Genomic DNA, 17,856 nt, shown 5'->3' on the forward strand with positions numbered 1-17,856 from the left:
GGCTGGTGTCTCTTGAGCGCAGTTTTCCTCCTGTCTAGGCAGGGGGTCGGACTTGAAGATCTACAAGGTCCCTTCCGACCCTACTTGTGTGATTCTATGATCCACTGTGCTCTTGGCTGCACAATCATGCCCACCCACCCAGCTAGTCCCTGACTGCACACTCACAACCACCCTCCCACTCTGCCCCAGGCTGCACAGCCACATTTACCTACCCACCCAGCCATTGGCTGAACAACCATAGCCACCGACCCACTGTGCCCCTGGCTTCACAACCACACCCACCCATGTACTTTGCCCCTGGCTCCACAAATGCACCCACCCACCCACTCTGCCCTTGGCTGCACACCCACCCACCCACTCTGCCCTTGGCTGTACACCCACACCCACCCGCTCTGCCCTTGACTCCACAACCACACCCACCCACCCACTCTGCCCCTGGCTGCACACACAACACACACACACACACATACATGCCCACACTGTACACCTCCACACACCCCCATGACACACACTCACACCAGACCCACACACACACCCTACCAGTGGCTTCATGCTCCCCACTTTGGCTATGCAGCCAGACCACATGGTGCCCACTGTGCTGGCAAGCAGGGAGTGCAATTGTCAGGGATGGGCAGTTGGGCTGCTCAGTCCTGCTGAGGCTCCCCCTGGGTCCTTCTGCCCCTGTCATCTGTCAGCTTTGACAGGAGCCAGGCAAGTCAATATAGTTTTAAAACCTAAGGCTCCTTCTGCCTCTGGCTCCTTGCCTGAGGGGGCGGGGCCCATGCAGCCAATTGCTTCCTGCCCTCTCCAGGGCGCATGCATAGTTGCTCCCCAGCGTTAGGGACAGACAGATACAGACTGAAGTACTAGGCCTTTTATAATATTCAAATTTTTATCTCAGTGCAAAGATTTCCAGAGTATCTCACAAGCGCAGAACCAGTTATGTGCAGTCAGTTCTTAGTTTGGATGGTGCCACCTACCATGGTACAAAACAGATTTTATAGCAAGAAAGGGCCATTTTGATAAGCTATTCTGGTCCCTTCATACACTGCCCAAGTGATTCCTACATTCAGATTATGATTTCCAGCTGAGCCAGCACATCTGGTTTTGAAAGACATCTAGCCTTAATTTGGAGCCTTTAAGGACAGAGACTTCACCACAGGTAAGTTGTTCATGGGACAGGATGACAAATTTTGGTCTGAGGCAACCTCTGCTCTAATTAAAAATGCACCAGGCCCTTGACCTTCCATGAATATTAGACAAATATTAAACCTCAGGTTTTCAGAACTAATTTAGACACTGGTATTTCTGATAATAGCCCTTCATGTGATTATAAGGAGGAGTTTAAAGGACCAGTGAACACAAGTTACCAAACCCAATTTTGCGATCATGTCATGAACTTTTTTCTGCACTTCCTCTCTCATCGCTCTGGATTAATGACTTATTTCTGAGTTCCCTCCTTTTTCACTTGCCTCCCTTTCCTTTCTGATTAACCTTTTCACCCCTGAGAGCACAGCCTGGGAAGAAGGACAGCTCAAGCAACCAGGTAGGTCAGAGGAGGCATCCCCAGCAAATGGCAGGAAGCCTGTGGCAACCGGGAGGTGATGAAGGCAAGATCCCTGAAGGGTAGAAGTGAGGCCTCTAGTGACTAGAGTAGCCCACCCATTGTCACTCATGGTGCTTTGCAGGAAGCATGATGAGTTAGTGATCCCCTGGACCCAACAGAAGTAGGCTGTTGAGTCTCTGGAGCTGGGTAATCCAGCTGCTGACTGCGTGCCTGCAGTCAGTTTCCCCTAGCAATACCCCGCCTCCCCCCAGCCTTGGTGCTGATCTCAGAATGGGAGTGGGGAAGGGAGCAGACAGAGCTCCTCTGCGGGTTCCCTCGCCGTGCTGGAGGGTGGGGTGGGTGGACTCCAATACATCCAGTGCTGGCTGAAAACCCCCAGACCAAGCTCCCTCTGCCCCTTTACCCCCCTCCCATTCTGAAAACAGTGCCGGGGTTGAGAGGCAGTGCAGACAGAAGTTGCTGAAACTGCTCTGTTTTGGAGCGTTTTGATCTGAACCCAAGATTTCTGCAGAATTGGGCCCTTTTAAAGTGCTCTGCAGCCATGCATTTCTGTTTTGTTGTTGTCTGGCCCCACTTAGGGGCCAGATTGGCAAAATCTTTCTTCTCTCTGTCTCTCAAGAGCCTCTGCAAGCCCTTCTGCCAGCCGTGGATGTAACTGCCTGGGGGTAATGTTAACTGTGACAGAGAGGCATTGTCTAGTGTCAGAGTGTGGACTGGAGGGTCATGCGCTCCTGAGGTTCTGATCCTGGCTGTGACAATTAGGAGTGAATGTCAGAAATGTGGCATAATTTGCATTCACAAAATCTGCCTCAGGGATTCAACAGCCAGTGCAGGTGGGAGAAGCTGTGCCTGTAGGAAGCAACTCAGTTTGTACCTGCAGCTTATTTCCTGGGCCCAAACACTCAGGTGCCAATTCTGCAGGTACAAAACAAGCAGCATTGTTACTTCTTGTGATCGTATTGCCAGTCTGAAGTCATACAGTTATGTAAAAAGGGACTTACTAGCCACCCTGATTACAGAGAAAAAGCTGAAAACAATTTGGAGCCTAGAGGCTCCAAAACCCAGAAGCCAAATTAGAAAATAGTAAATTTATTAATGTTTGAAAACTCATGAAGTGAATGCAATCCCACGGTGTTGGAGAGGGAAGGTATCCGAGTCCTAAACTTTAAATTGCTACTGCTAAAATAAGGCCACTGAGCCTTCAGTGGGCAGAAAGTCTGGTCCTTAATCTGGCCATTTCCAGGCTTGTATTTTTGGACCTGTCTCCCAGAATAATGAACTGCTATGTGAATTGCGCCCCCAAGCCCCTGCCCACCTCTGTCCATTCCCTCACACCCTGTTCTGCCACAGCTGCTGCCACCTTTCCTTTTTGTGTCCTGTTTTTTTCTTACCCTTCTGTTACACAGCAGTAGAGATGGGCATAAAACATAAGATACAGATCAGGTCTTCAAGTATCCTGAACTCCGAGGTGGTTTGGATCTGGGGTGTTGGTCCGTTAAGATGCATATGCTCACACATTCATTTCCTTGTGAGGCTAATGTTATTACCTCAAATGTCGTGCTGTTGATTTCACGCTCTGTTTCCTCCTCAGTCTTCTCTAAAAAACATAGAATTTGATTTTAAGTACCATTTTGCATGTGGGAAAAATAAGACATCCTGCCAGTATCTGTCCACAGACACACATCTGCCAGCCTGACTTTTTGGGAGGGTGGAATAGAGCCGCAATGTCTAGACCCAGTCCAGATCCAAAATTCCATTAATTTGACTTCAGATCCATTAGTTCAAGCCTGCCTGTGTTTTCCTGGTTCTGACTTTCCTTTGGCTCATTTCAAATCAGCATACTCCTATCGGCAGATGTGGAATCACTCCTGATTTACCGTGGTGAGACAGGAGAATCAGGTCCATTGCATCTAGTAGCCTTTCTTGGGCAAGGCTCCATATGCTGTTTCCTGGACTCAAAGCACTGAAACTATCAGATGTCTTTGTAGAACTTATTCTGTTTTAGCAGGACGGTTGTACCTAAGGCTGTTTCTACACTCAGAACATATCACTGTTCCACCATACTGTAGCTGAAAAGCACTGGTAAGGTGGAAACAGCTATATCATAAAAGGCGTGTTTTGTAACAGTATAGTAAACCCACCTACTGCAAGCAGAACAAGCTATTACAGTAAAAGCATATTGTTGCCTGGTAGAACTGCATTGACGCGAATGACTTCCACCAGCCCAGTCGGGGATCACACCGGCACAGCTATGAGGGAAAACATCTGTAGCATTACGCGGCCTGTTACTGAGGGGCTGATAAATGTATGTTGATATAAATTTGATATAGTATAAATTATATGTAGCAGACTTGCCTTTTGAGCTCTGGATGAGTCCTGGGTTCAAGATTCTGCAATTCCAATTGGTGGAGCCCATTTGCTAATCAGAAGCAAGCCAGGGAAAGCAAGGCCACACCCTTTCCCTGAAGGGAGGGGGCAAGGAGCAGTCTAGACCTGGTTCCAGCCTGCACCCTGCCAGGTCTGGAGAACTTCGAGGGTGGAGCCCCTTAAGTGTATAAAAGGGGAGCGTGCTTGGCATGCTGAGAGGAGGACACGCGGCGAGGGATGATGAGCTCTGGAGACAACCCTCCTCAGGACCCTGCCTGAGCCTCGACAGTGCATAGATTGGTGCACAGACTATAGGAGCCACTCGAGGCAGCTTGAGCCTGTGAATCTGGCAAGCGGCTGGGTAGGCGGTGCATGGATCAGCGCATGGAGGGCTGGCCCTGGCAGCAGCTTGAGGCTGCTCGGGCCCCACACGATGTACGGGCCAGCGCATGGAGAGTCGGCTCTGGGAGCAGCTTGAGGCTGCTCAAGTTAGCCCCAGCTTTAGGCCAAGTAACCGGAGCCCCGCAGTGTGGCTCTGCATTAAACTAAAAGAGGCCCGGTGCCCAAAGCAGGGCCCGGGAAAGGGAAGGACCCCTGGTGTGAGGCCAGGGAACCGGAGCCAGGAAGGGTTTGGTTCCTGTGGGAGTGCCTTGGGTGTCCAGTGCAGGGCACCAGGCCATCAAGAGGAGCGGGAGGCACTGCTGGAGAGAGGCCCTCATGGCACTGGCCACCAGGGGACGAGCCTTGGCTGCTTCAGAGAGGAATCACGAGCTGCTGGGGAATTCGGTCCCGCAGGGGAGGTGGGCTTGGAAGAGGAAGGTCTGTCGCCTCCACCCTCCTCCATTGTGGGAGGGGGCATGTGCACATCCTGGGGCCCTGAAGGGGGGGAGGGGCTCCAGGGAACACCCTGGGAGGTGCTGAGTGCACCCCCTTATTTTGTGATTGTTGTTTCATGCTGTGGAGGTTAATATAGTTATGGGTACTCCTTAAGGGAGTTTATATGCGTTTATCTGTCTTCATTGCCTCTATGTGTTTATTGCCTATTATCGGAACATACCTGTATTGTTGCCTGTGTACATCTATGGTATTGCTACCTCAGTGTACCTGGGTTATCTAAGTTGATGTTCATATGTGTTTATTGTGTTGATGCCTTGACTTACCTGTTCCAAAGTGTTAATGCTTATTCTGTGCAGAGGGGTTAATTATTGTATATGCTGTGAATCGCTCGGTTTATGTTTTTGCAGTCCCTCGAAGTGGTACAATATGTTGATTGCAGGTTATTGTATATGGTGTCACATAGTAATTTTACTGTAAATATTTAATGTTTCTTATACAAATTTATTGCTACAATAAGTAAATATGAATATAGTTTATATTCCACTGGCAGACAGGGCACACCCCTGGGTGTTACCTGGGTTACATAAAATATAAATATTTATCCAGAAGCATGCATTTCAGTCCTGGGATGTCATTCATGGTGTTCCTTGCATAGATATAGTCTCATATGCAATCTTTTTCTTGAAAGGAATGGTTTACCATTGCCTGTGGAAGGCTCTGAACTTGACCACCTCTGTTTGACATAGAGTTGAATCCTTGCTTAAAGATGAATTAAGGAAGGGAGGGTGTTGCAGTGTATGGAAAGAGGGTATCACAATGGAAATTACCACATTTGAGGTGGAAGCAACACTCAAAGAAGGCCTGAATAATCTCTATCCCAGTATACTGAAAGAACCAGCATGTAAATCCATTAGCAAGGATCTTTAATAAATAAGGTGCAGCTGGTACCATCGTCTTGGAAATCAGCAAATGTAGTACCTCCTCTAGCAGACCTAGGCCTCATGGACGGCATTGAAATCCCCTGGTGGCCAAGTAATTCCTGCACAACTCCAGTTCCTTGGAGTACCCTCCCTTTTTACCTCTCCTGCTACATCTTGATGGAACTTTTATGGTGTTTAGGAAGGCTACCCCAGGCAGCTGGTCTTGCCCCTTGGGGCACTAAGTTATGGCCCACAGCCAGAATAAGATGAATTGAGGCTGGGGTAGGTGCAGAGAATGGAGATGCGAATGATAGGGTGCAGAAAGGATTGGTCTTACAAGAAAACGCTGGAAGAGTTTGGCTTGTGCAGCTTGGGAAAACAAAGGGTGAGAGAGGCTATCATTGGCCTCTTACAAATACATTGGGATGAAATGCTGAGGAGGAAGAAAAACTGTTTAAGCAAAAGAAAATATCACAGGAATAAATAGAAATAAACTGGCCGTAACTTGGTTTCAGCTGGAAGTTAGACAATTTCTAACCAACAGAGAAGCAAGGATGTGGAGCAGCCTTCCAGGGGGAGCACCTGGGGCAAAAAATATAACTACTGCTAAGACAGAACATGATCACCTTATGAACAGTTATCTGACGTAGTTGCCTGCAACAGCAAGGGACTGAATTTGATGGCCTAGAAAACCCTTCCAGTCCTCTGTGCCTCTGTGATTGTTTCTTCTAACTCAGGGGTGGCTAACTCACAGCCCACGTGCCATAAGGGGCACAGGCAACCTCTGTGTGTGGCACATGGCAGCTGGGGAGGAAACAGGCAGCACAGTGGCAGACGGGGTAAGAAGCAGAAAACAGCAGCAGATTGGCAACACAAGGAGGAAACAGATAGCAGAGCAGCAGATTGGGCAGGAGAAGGGGATCAGTGGCACATGGGGAGGGTGCAGGGCTACTTTGTGGCAGGCCTACCAGAAAGGTTGGTGCCCACTTTTCAAAATCACACTTAAAATTCTTTGCTCTCACATGACCTGTAGCCGCACCGTTATATTTCTCTATCATTTTTCTTCCCAGGAACAAAGTCCTGGGCAGCTGGGCCTGGCTGATCTCCTTGGCAGTTGCCATCTCTACATTTGGGTCTGCAAACGGCACGTTCTTCAGCGGAGGCCGCATGTGCTACATTGCTGCCAGAGAAGGTCACATGGTAAGGGAGTGGAAACCATCTTTTTAGCTTTGCCTTTTACCCTTTCTGGTGCTACAGGAAGCAGAAAGGAAGACACTGCAGGTTTGTCTGAGCCCTTTGCTGGCATATCAGTGCACCCTTGTCACTTGATGGTTCCCCTGAAGAATTTTTTCCTGCTCATTTTCACACGAGAGATGTTTGCTCCCAACAACACCTCCTTTCACACCCATCTGTAGTGGGAGGTGGCACAAGGAGATACCTTGCCTGCCTGGCTCATTTACTGATTCCTGGATTTGAAGCAAGGTTGGCACAGTAGTGTAGTGCTGCACACTGCCCCAGGTGCTCTGCTGAGTGGCCTTGCCTAGCCCCACACACGTACAGTTACTCTGCTTCTGGTCTGCATGGGACAGCACAGCATGTGTTAGCATGGTGGTGCCTTGCACAGTATCCTTGTACCCGCTGAGCCTTAACTAGTGCATCGTCTCTCCCAATGAGTCTGCTCCCAATTAGCATTTGGCACTTCCAGGAGTGGGAGAAATGCGATTCCACATGTAGCTGGCAATGGGTGCAAGAGGCAGTAGCACAGGCACAGCACGGGCTTTTGTAACCCATGTCACCACCAGGGGTGAAGATATCTGTGCCCTGGCTCTATCTGGGCTCCTTCTCCACTTGCTGGTGCTGTACATAGATTGATTGGGGAATATCATCACAAATGCTTAGCACAGATGTAGCCTCCAGGTCTTTCACTTGTAAGAGCTTGTCCAGTGATTCTGGTGGACTGAGACAGGCTGGACTGGGTCGCCCAGGAAGAAGACGGGGAGCTCTTCCTTTGCCTTCAGCAGAAAGATATTCTTCAAATCGCTCACATAGAAAATCACTTATCCTATCAAAGATAGATATCAGGCTAGTCTGTCATAGTCTACCTTTGGTAAACCCATGAGAAAAGGCTGAAAGAACTAGTGTTATTTAGTCTGGAGAAGAGAAGTTTAAGGAGGGATTTAATAACAGTCTTCAAATACCTGAAAGGTGATTACAGAGAAGATGGAGATGGGTTTTTCTCTGTGGCCATAGGGAACAGGACTAAAAGCAATGGTCTCAGGCTTCAGCAAGGGGAAATTTCAGCTCCTATCTGTTCTCTCCCCCACTTTCCATTTCTCCTTTCAGCTGCCTAAGTGCAAGGATTCTGCAGCCCCTGCATTTTCACACTGGTTTGGCCATTGCAGAGGAGTGGCTTTGTGGTTTCTTTACTGCACAGTTCCTTTTAGAAATAGAAGTTGGTAGCACCCAGGCATAGAGAGATGTGAAATTTAGCAGGCATCTGTGCTGAGCAGTTCAGGATCTGAAAGCACAGAGCATCTGAACAGTTGCAGTAACCAGTTGCGCAAATATTGAACTCTTACCCAGATTTCCAGGCACTAGTGCTGAATTTTGTCTGGGCATGCAATGTTTTGGGGTTTTTTTTCTCCCCAGAAAGTAAGTAAAAAATACAGTCTGTCTCAATGAACTCTCCTATTGAACCAGGCAGTGAAATAAGCCAGTGTCACTCCACGTTCTGAAACAATTCTGGGTTTGTGTTAAATGCATGCACGGCAGCGGCCTTTCATTTCTGGGTGGCTAGTTCCCCAAATGGTCCCACTAACGAACCTGCCATAGAGATACCTGAGGGCAGAGCTGGAGAACAGCAGGGGACACGGGTGTAACTTGGGGCAGGATTTTCTTTCAGAATCTTCTTCATGATCCACGATAGGGGAGGGTCGGCTTGACTCGCAGCCTGGATTTGTGTAGCCAGCAGCTAGAAAATGTCATCTTTTCCTTGCAGGCTGAGCAAATCCAATATGAAATCAGTGAGAGATAAAAAACAGTCTTGAGGAGCTCTGCATTTACATTCCTCCAAGTAGAGCTGCTTCTACATCCTGGTCCAGTTATGAACTAGGGTTTTGTGCAAAACTCCCTCTGCAGTACACAGGAGTAAGCGTTTTTGAACTTGTGCTTAGGATAGTCTGTTACCTTGTGCTTTGATTTCCAGCCAGATATTCTGTCTATGGCTCATGTGCGATGCTTCACGCCTTCCCCTGCCCTGATATTTACATCGGCAATGTCTTTACTGATGATAATACCAGGAAACTTCAGCAGCATTGTCAACTTTTTCAGGTATGTGGAACATTCCCATTGCCCTCCCCAATCCTGTTTTTGACACTGTTTATAAATGGTAATGCTTTCTGTAACCCAGATTATTTCCCAGAAAACAGATGCTGTAACAAAAACAAGGAAAAAAAAGAAAAAAAAGTGCTTGCTAGCTGGCAGGGGTGTGAGGTGTGAAAGTTGCTATTAAGATTTATTTGCTTGTTAGAGAGGCTTCAGATGGACATACAAATGTATCTGAACCTGCTGCTTTAAAGTTCTGATCATTGTACTTGTGGGAAATGGAGCACGTTCATGGGTCCAAGAAGTGTTGGATATAGGAAAATAAAAAAGGGTTCGTTTATGCTAAATGGTTATGAAGAGCCCCCTTTTTAGGCAGTGCCTATTCTAATAGATGCATGCAATTGGTGTCTGAAAAGCCAGACTCTCATCATCAGCCAATCTAATTCCTGAACTTGCTATTATAACTTTATTTTTTGCTCAGTTTTGTAGCTTGGATTTTCTATGGCACAACTATTGCTGGTCTCCTGTATTTAAAGATCAAGAAACCGGAACTGCCAAGAGCTTATAAGGTAAATATTTAAAATAATCACCTTTTTTCTTTTATTCTCTGCCCCTGGAGGGCAGGATGAAGTGCATCCATTAAAGGCTTCATTTAAACAAATGTTTTGTCTCATCCCACCCTGAAGGATGGAGCAGTGGAGCCTTATAAGAACAGATGGCTACCGACTTGACAGCCCACCTAGCACAGCAGCACAGAGCATGTTTTCAGCTACTACTTCTTGCTAGGAGCACAAGAGAGGAAATGAAAGGCAGTTCTGATCTCTAGAGCTGCTGCTTCCTTCCCTGGCCCTAGTCACCTCACTTCCTCCCCCAGTCTGTCAGTAAAAGCTGAAGGAGGAGGGGAGCTCTAAAAGGACATCTCCCCCACCTCACTGTGGCACAGCTGGAGTAATCTCCGTGGTTTGCCTCTAGGGAACTGTCAAGCAGTGACATCCCAGACATTGCACAGGCCATAGCTTTGCTAGGAAAGCTTGTGCTGGAGTCCCACCATTTCCCTTCCCAGTATCCAACAGATGGTGCTGCAGGCCTTCTCCAGTTAGGCAGACAACTCATCTGAAAGGGGAGTTTCCCACACAGAAGAGCTGGCGTTAAAAGGCATGCAGTACAGGCTGCATTCACAAACCGGAGGCTTTTCCTCAGAGTGACAATGAGTCCTAAATTGTGGCAGTCTTCCTGAGATGGGGGTGCAGAGGCAGTCTTGAAAAAGCACAAGTGAAGGCCCAGTTGGACCCAGCCACTCTGATGGAGGCTGATGGACTTGATGTCCTGCTGTGACTTCCACCTCTCTCTTCTGTGATTCTGTCTTGACATCATAAAATTACAGAATCCAACCCCCTGCTTGAGGCAGAATTTTCTCTATCCAAACCACCCCATATCTGTCCTTGCTACTTATTACTAAAGCTGAGCAATCAACCTTGCTGCACAAGGCATATGGCCCCAAGACGCCAAAACCACTGTAACTTGCTGCAGGTAAAGCTGGGGGGACAAGAGCGGTCAGTGTTCTGCTGCTTCAAGCATTGCTAAAAAACCCTGAATTCCACCTTGTTGGCTGAACTGGCACTAAGCAGTGGAGATGCAACCCTCTGCTCAGTGTGCATGAAATGCAATATCTGTGCCCAGGCCAAACTGCAGGAGCTATCAGCCTGTTACGGGTCTTGTCTTGACAGCCAAGTTCATTAGTTCCGAATGTAGAAGCTCATGTCCCTAGCACCTGAAGTCCATGATCTTGTCCAAGGGGGCCAGAGCCATAAAAGAATCTGGCTGTGTGATGTGCCACTGTCTGTAAGAGACTCACTTTCACACTCCTGGTGGAACAGCAGTTTCTGTTAGAACTGTGCCATTAGAGATGGGGCCCAAAGGGAAATATCCGGCATTTATGGCAGGTGGAGCAGTGCTTTCCAGGAGATAAGGCTGGGGAGCTCTAGGAAAGACGTTCCCTGTCTCCACAGTGCAACAGGAAGAGCATATCCCCTGGCATAATTCAGAATCTTGTATTCAGAAGGGAATTCAGAGAAGTCAGGGATGAAAAAGACCAAATGGGGCATCTCATCTGTCCCCTGACTCTGGAGGATCGTTCCTCTTGTACATTTACCATCGCTTGATGGAGCTGTTTTGAATCTTAAACGTTCCTATGGCCAAACATGTGGAAAGAATATCTAAGCCTGGGCATCCACCCACCTGGGCAAACATGCCCAACTACCAAGTGCCTGTGTACATGATTCATGCATACAAACGTGGGTGTAAGTGCAGCAGCACTTGTGTATGTGGAGGAAATGAGCAGTGATGCAAAGACTGGCTGGAATTCCATACACTGGAGCCCAGTCCTGCAAGGTGCTATGTCCTTTCTGCATTTCAGTGCTGAGGTGGGAGTGGTATTTGCCAAGTCCATGGATTTTGTGATCTTTTAAATTGATGCTTTGCCTTCACAGGTTCCAATTTTTATGCCGATAATTATTCTGATTGCATCTGTGTACCTGGTGCTTGCACCCATCATCGACCAGCCCCAAATGGAGTTCTTCTACGTCATTCTGTTCATTCTCAGTGGGGTCATTGTCTATTTCCCTTTGGTTCATTTTAAATGTCACCCCCGGTTCTTACCAGGGGTCACTTTGCATCTCCAGCTGCTCCTGGAAGTTGCTCCTGCTGCTAAGAACGTGAACTGATTCAACATTAATCCTATGGCACTGCTGGCTGCTCCCACTTAGTAGATTTTGCAAGACAGGTGTAAAACAGCTTGTCTGTAGGGCAGTTGTTCCCAAAATAGGGGTTGTGACCCCAAACAGGGTTACGGCACTTACAGACCAGGGTTGTGAATCTGACAGAAATTCAGTTGTGCAGGTTAGGCTTGGACTGGGAGTGAGGTCACAAACAAACTGGAAACTGCTGCTGCAGGAGAAAAGGGTGAAAACGGCACCAAAATGTCAACAAGAAAGGGGCAGGAGGGGCCAGCTGAAGATTTCTTATGCATTTCCTTGGGATCTCTTTAAATAGCGGGAGGATGCCTGATGACCTCCACACCTGTGCTTCTCCCACTACAATTTCTGAGGCAGCAGACTACAGACTGTACCAGGAGGGATCGACTCTTTCATGAGAGACAACTATTCCCCAGAGAAGTTGGTGGCTTCATTTCATAATGGCATCCAGCCTCATGACTGGCAGTGTGCTGTTATTTCTGTAGCAAGATGCAACCTCCATCGGTTTCCCATAGTAGGCCCTAAGTTATTTCCACCACAAACCCCCATCACATAAATGCAACCTGCAGGGAAAAAAGAAACTTCCATGACAAAAGCCAGCTGAACATCACGTAGGAAATCTGTGGTTTATTCGGACAACGTGCTGCCATCTTCTGAGTCCCGCTCTAGCCTTGCATTCAATAACGAGCCATGATTTCACCCTGTAAGCTACTTTAATACAAATGGTAAATGGGCTGGGCAATAATGATGAATAAGGCTGATACATCAGCACTGTTTGGATAACTAGCCTCTACCTTGTTTTAGTTTGTGTGGGAATGCCAGGGGCGCGGAAAAACCATAAGCGTCATTCCTTTGGTCTGACTCTTCTCAGCAGCAGTCTGTATGCAGCATTACTATTGTGTTAGCATTTTTATTAATGCTGTCTGGGGTTTACAAGTACACTAAAATGTAAATTGCTAATGATGTTTACACAGCCAAAAATAAGTTGCTTCGTGCTTATAGCATTGTAAGATAATTACATTAAAAACAGGACATTAAAATGGAGTGAGATTCCTTTTAAAAGATTTGTTTTTTTATTCTTGAACAAATAAAGATAATTCTAGGGTAAGTTCCAGCTTTCCCTCCCCAACAATATTAAATCTTCTTTAATATTACTCTACCAGCAAATTTTGCAGTTTAATTTCTCTCCTTCCAATCCTTTTGAAGCTGGATGCAAGAGACTATGATTATGATAGTATTTCTGTTACCAGGGTTTTATAGCCAAATAAGCTCCATCCCAAATAAATTAATTTGAGCCCCTCTGGAATGATCTTTCTCTGATATCCATGGCCCTTTACATCTCACTCTGTTCCGATCATTTTGCAATGCAGCGATATGACTAGCAGCTCCCATTGACTTCAGCAATTCATCTTCACTGTAATGTATATAGAGTCTCCTTGTAATGTATTTTTTCTTTATGCCAATGAGCAATCACCACTGCTGTATGCCACATCTTCTGGAGAAGAATGACCTGTGACTAGGGCATGGAAGATCTGGCTTCCCTTTGTAACTGTGGAATAATCTCATTGTGTGACCTTTGGCAACTGTCTCCCTGACCTAGTCTTTCTCTGTGTAAATTGGGGATAATGAGATGAACCAACTTCACCAGGCTGTTGTGAAGTGCAATTCATCCACATTTGCAAGGTGTTTAGAAAAGCTCTTATGGAAAGTGAGACAGAAGGGCAAACTATTGCTAATTAAGCTGGTCCTCCCTAAACCAAATGTTCCTCTGACCCATTTTCAGTGTTAAGATTCGAGTAGCATGATGACTTTTCTGTTTGTAATTCTAACCATATGGCCATTATTATTAGTCATATTCAGCGGAATCGCTGGTTTACCCTGAACTGAGGCTTGCTCCTTACAGCCACTTGAAGAATGAGGTATTTTATCAGATAAGATTAGAGTGACCATAATAATTTTAGAGGAATCTGTGACAGGGTGAGGGAATCTGAGCTGGGGGTGCACGTGCATGCATACATGCGTGCACATGCACATACAGGCGCACATGCACACACACGTACCCCCACATCCTGCTCCCCATGCAGACGCACGCACACAGCCCTGACCCAATGGCTCCCAGGAGCCCTGATGGCAGAGGGGTCTGGGTAGGACACGGTAGTTGCCCATGACCAGCCTCCATCCCCATATGCAGAGGCTGGACCCAGCCAGGGGCAGCCTCTGAGCCCTCTCCCCAGGCTCCACCAGCCCACGCTGCATGGCCACATGGCACTTCCCCCCTGCTGCCAGCAGCTGTCCAGGGCCACCAAATGCAGCCTTGGTAGCAGCTGCAGCAGCAGGGCATGAGGCTGCTGGTGGTGAGGGGGAGGCACTGTGTGGCCATGCAACACAGGCTGGTGGTGCCCAGGAGGTGCCACACAGGGGCTGCTTCCAGGTGGTCCAGCCTCTGCACGTGGGGGATGGAGCCTGACCATGGGTCTTGGTGCTGTCCCACCTCATCCTACCCTGCCATCCCAGCTCATCCTGCTCAGGTGTCTGAGCCCCTGCCCCAGCCTGCCCCAGCTTGCCCCAGTGGATCGCCACCCCCGGCAGGAGGAGCGGTGTTCAGCCCATCCCACCACCCACCTCCAGCCTGCTCAGGAGGAGCCGGGCCAAGCATGTGTGGGCAGGGTGGCAGCAGTCTGGGACATTTGCTTCAATTCTCACCAACCAGCCAGGACACTGGGATAGCCTATGAAATCCAGGACTGTCCCAGCCAAACTGGGACATATGGTCATGCTAGGTAAGATGCAGCCATCCCCAAAACTATCTAGAATGCTAGAAAGGCTCTAATCAATGGCCATTGCCAGCTAGTGTAGCCCAGAATCTCAGTGTGCTTAAAATTAAAACAAAACAACAAAATGGAGGATGGTTTACAAAGTCCTAAGCCAAAGGGAGTGCTTGTGAAGTAAAATAAATGAATGTTGGAAGCCCAGAAACAGCAGTTCTGTACTGGAGCCAGAGGCCACGATATTGCTTTGCTTTTAAAATATACTTTACAGACCCAGCCTTTGTCTATCTTGTTTGGTTAGATCATAAGGCCTTTGGGCAGGGATGACCTCTTGCTGTGTGTATGCAGGCTGTCTTGCACAGTGCACCCTTATCTTCCTTAGCGTCTGTAGAAATCTATGATCATGCCAGAGTCAGTGAGCAAAACTGATCTAATACAAGGTGGTTATGACCTGTTTCATTTCACTGTGTGGCCAGAGTGCAACAAAATATGCAAACAGCACCAATGGTGGAAGGTAAATTGCATTTGTCTTTTCAATAGCCTAATGACATGGGTGAAGTATTGTGAAATGTATGTATGTATTATTTGTACCACAAAAGTGTCTAGGAGCTCCAGTTGTGTACCAGGGCCTCACTGCACCTGCCCCTGCATGCACACAGAAGATAAAAAGTCTCTGTGCCAAAGATGCCTTACTCAGAAGTGCAGAAGGCCCTGCTCAGTAGGTGAACAGTGCCAACAAACACAGGCTCCATTGTGAGTAGCTGACAGTTCAAGAGCCCAAGCCAAAGACTCCCATTGATGTCAGCAAGCTTTTGATTAGGCCCTAAAGGCAAGCGTGTACTGAGCAGTAGAGACGGGGGTGGCCATTCTGACTGGAGCTCTTTATGCAACAGGAGGGTTGTCTTTCAAACTGATTTGAAAGAGAAGAGCAAGGGAATTAGCAAACAAGTTCCCCCTCCTAGAAGTCCCTCGGGAAGGAAAAGCCTGGAGTTTGTATGGAGGCCTCCCTGCTTCATTAGTCCAGGATTTCCCAGGGAAGATGCTTTGTAGAACTGCTGAATTGTTAGCTGTCACCAAAGACATGTAATGGTGAACTTTCCCCACCCATTCGTATGACTCCCACAGGTTTCTTCTTGTTCTTCGGCTGGGGCATGCAGTAATGGTACAGTAGCTGCCACGGGAGTTAGTACCATTCTTACAATTCTGTTAGCCCCTGGCTGGTTTCCAGTCCACAGGGATGGTGGTAGGAAGATCACAGTGTCAGCAGTAGGCAGAGACAAAGGGCCATCTCTTCTCCTTTGCAGCGAAATAATAAAAATGCAGACAGGATAAAGATTGCCCCCAGGGGGGGCAAGGCGAGAGGGATTTGACGGTGGGGGTCTATTACAGACCCCCCAATCAGGAGGAGGAGCTGGACAGGGAATTTTCAGGCCAGCTTGCAGAGACACTAAAAGCAAGGGATGTAGTTGTCATGGGCGATTTTAATTACCCGGACATCTGCTGGGAGGAGCAGTCAGCCGGGACGGACCGCTCCAGGAGGTTCTTGGCCGAGTTGCAGGACCTCCACTTGATTCAGGAGGTGCACAGTCCCACCAGAGGAGATGCCCTGCTGGACCTGGTCCTGGCCGCAGGCGACGACCTGGTAAGAGGCCTCCAGGTTCTTGACCACCTGGGCAATAGTGATCATCGCATGCTGGAATTCACCATCCAGCGTAGAGTGTCAAGGGCCCGCAGCAAGGTGGTAGCCCTAGACTTCAGGAGGGCCAACTTCAGTGAGATGAGGAGATTAGTGGGAGAGGAACTGGGGTCCTTGAGGGCAGAGGAACTCAGCGTCCAAGAGGAGTGGTCGTTCCTTAAGGAAACGATACTCGGGGCCCAAGGGGTGTCCATCCCGACAAGAAGCAAGGCGGGCAGGAGTGTCCAAAAGCCCCCCTGGCTCACCAAGGGTGTCCGGGAATGCCTGCTTGCCAAAAGGGTGGCGTACGCCCGGTGGAAGGGGGGTGTAATCTCCAAAGAGGAGTATACCTCCTCTGCTCGGGCCTGCAGGCGGGCTGTTAGGAAGGCCAAGGCGGAGATAGAGCTCGGATTAGCGTCCAGGATTAAGGATAACAAAAAGTCCTTTTTCAAATATATTGGGAGGATGAAGAAGGCGCCGGGTAATGTGGGGCCCCTGCAGGATATGCGGGGCAATCTGGTGGTTGCGTCAGAGGATAAAGCGGACCTCTTTAACCAATTCTTCACCTCCGTTTTCTTGTGCAGGGACCGGGACTTCCCTGCTGTGATAGAAGCCGGACGCGAGGGGATCGCCTTCAGACCTCAGGTTGGGGAGGACCGGGTTAGAGAGCTTCTGGAGGGGCTGGACGCGTTCAAGTCAGCGGGTCCGGATGCTCTCCACCCCAGGGTGCTGAGGGAGCTGGCTGGGGTTATTGCAGGGCCCCTGGCACGGCTCTACGAGCGATCGTGGTGCTTGGGCCAGGTGCCAGACGATTGGAAGGTAGCTAATGTGGTCCCCATCTTCAAAAAAGGGAAAAGGGAGGACCCGGGCAATTATAGGCCCGTCAGTCTTACCTCAATCCTGGGGAAGCTCTTTGAGAAGATCATCAAGGAGCACATTTGTGATGGGCCGGCATCCGAGATGATGCTCAGGGGCAATCAGCATGGATTTATTAGGGGGAGATCATGTCAGACCAACCTGATTGCCTTTTATGATCAGGTCACAAAGGCCATGGATGCAGGTGTCGCGGTGGATGTAGTCTTTCTGGACTTCAGCAAGGCCTTTGACACCGTCTCTCACCCCATCCTAATTAGTAAACTAGGCGACTGTGGCATAGATGCCTACACGGTCAGATGGATTGCAGATTGGCTGAAGGGTCGCACTCAGAGGGTGGTGGTGGATGGATCATATTCGACTTGGGGGGAGGTGGGTAGTGGAGTCCCTCAGGGCTCGGTCCTGGGCCCTGCGCTGTTCAATGTCTTCATCAGCGATCTTGATGTTGGGGTGGAGAGCAACCTGTTTAAATTCGCTGATGACACCAAAATTTGGGGGGAGGTGAGCACGCTAGCAGGGAGAGAGAGATTGCAGAAGGATCTGGATAGGTTACAGGGGTGGGCAAACAGGAACAGGATGTGTTTCAATACGGACAAGTGCAGGGTGCTGCACTTGGGTAGTAGGAACCAGCAGCACACTTATACGATGGGGAGCTCCCTACTTGAGAGCACGGAGGCGGAAAGGGATCTTGGTGTCATTATTGACTCCAAGATGAACATGGGCCGACAATGCGAGGTCATGGTTGGCAGGGCTAACCGGACCTTGTCGTGCAT

At 48.6% G+C, this 17,856-nt stretch overlaps 1 protein-coding gene across 1 annotated transcript in view; it reads left to right on the forward strand.

The window, feature by feature from the left end:
• LOC102383231 (b(0,+)-type amino acid transporter 1-like) overlaps positions 1–12,795 on the forward strand; it is a 20,621-nt gene extending 7,826 nt beyond the window's left edge. Inside the window, exons 3-6 of the mRNA XM_006030641.1 lie at positions 6,762–6,891; positions 8,897–9,021; positions 9,497–9,584; positions 11,505–12,795. Coding sequence (XP_006030703.1) covers positions 6,762–6,891; positions 8,897–9,021; positions 9,497–9,584; positions 11,505–11,738 — 577 coding nt within the window. The 3' untranslated portion in view covers positions 11,739–12,795. The remainder of the gene's footprint in view (positions 1–6,761; positions 6,892–8,896; positions 9,022–9,496; positions 9,585–11,504) is intronic.
• The last annotated feature ends 5,061 nt before the right edge of the window (positions 12,796–17,856 follow it).

The sequence above is a fragment of the Alligator sinensis genome, unplaced genomic scaffold (genome assembly GCF_000455745.1).
Source record: "Alligator sinensis unplaced genomic scaffold, ASM45574v1 scaffold200_1, whole genome shotgun sequence".
NCBI lineage: Eukaryota > Metazoa > Chordata > Crocodylia > Alligatoridae > Alligator > Alligator sinensis.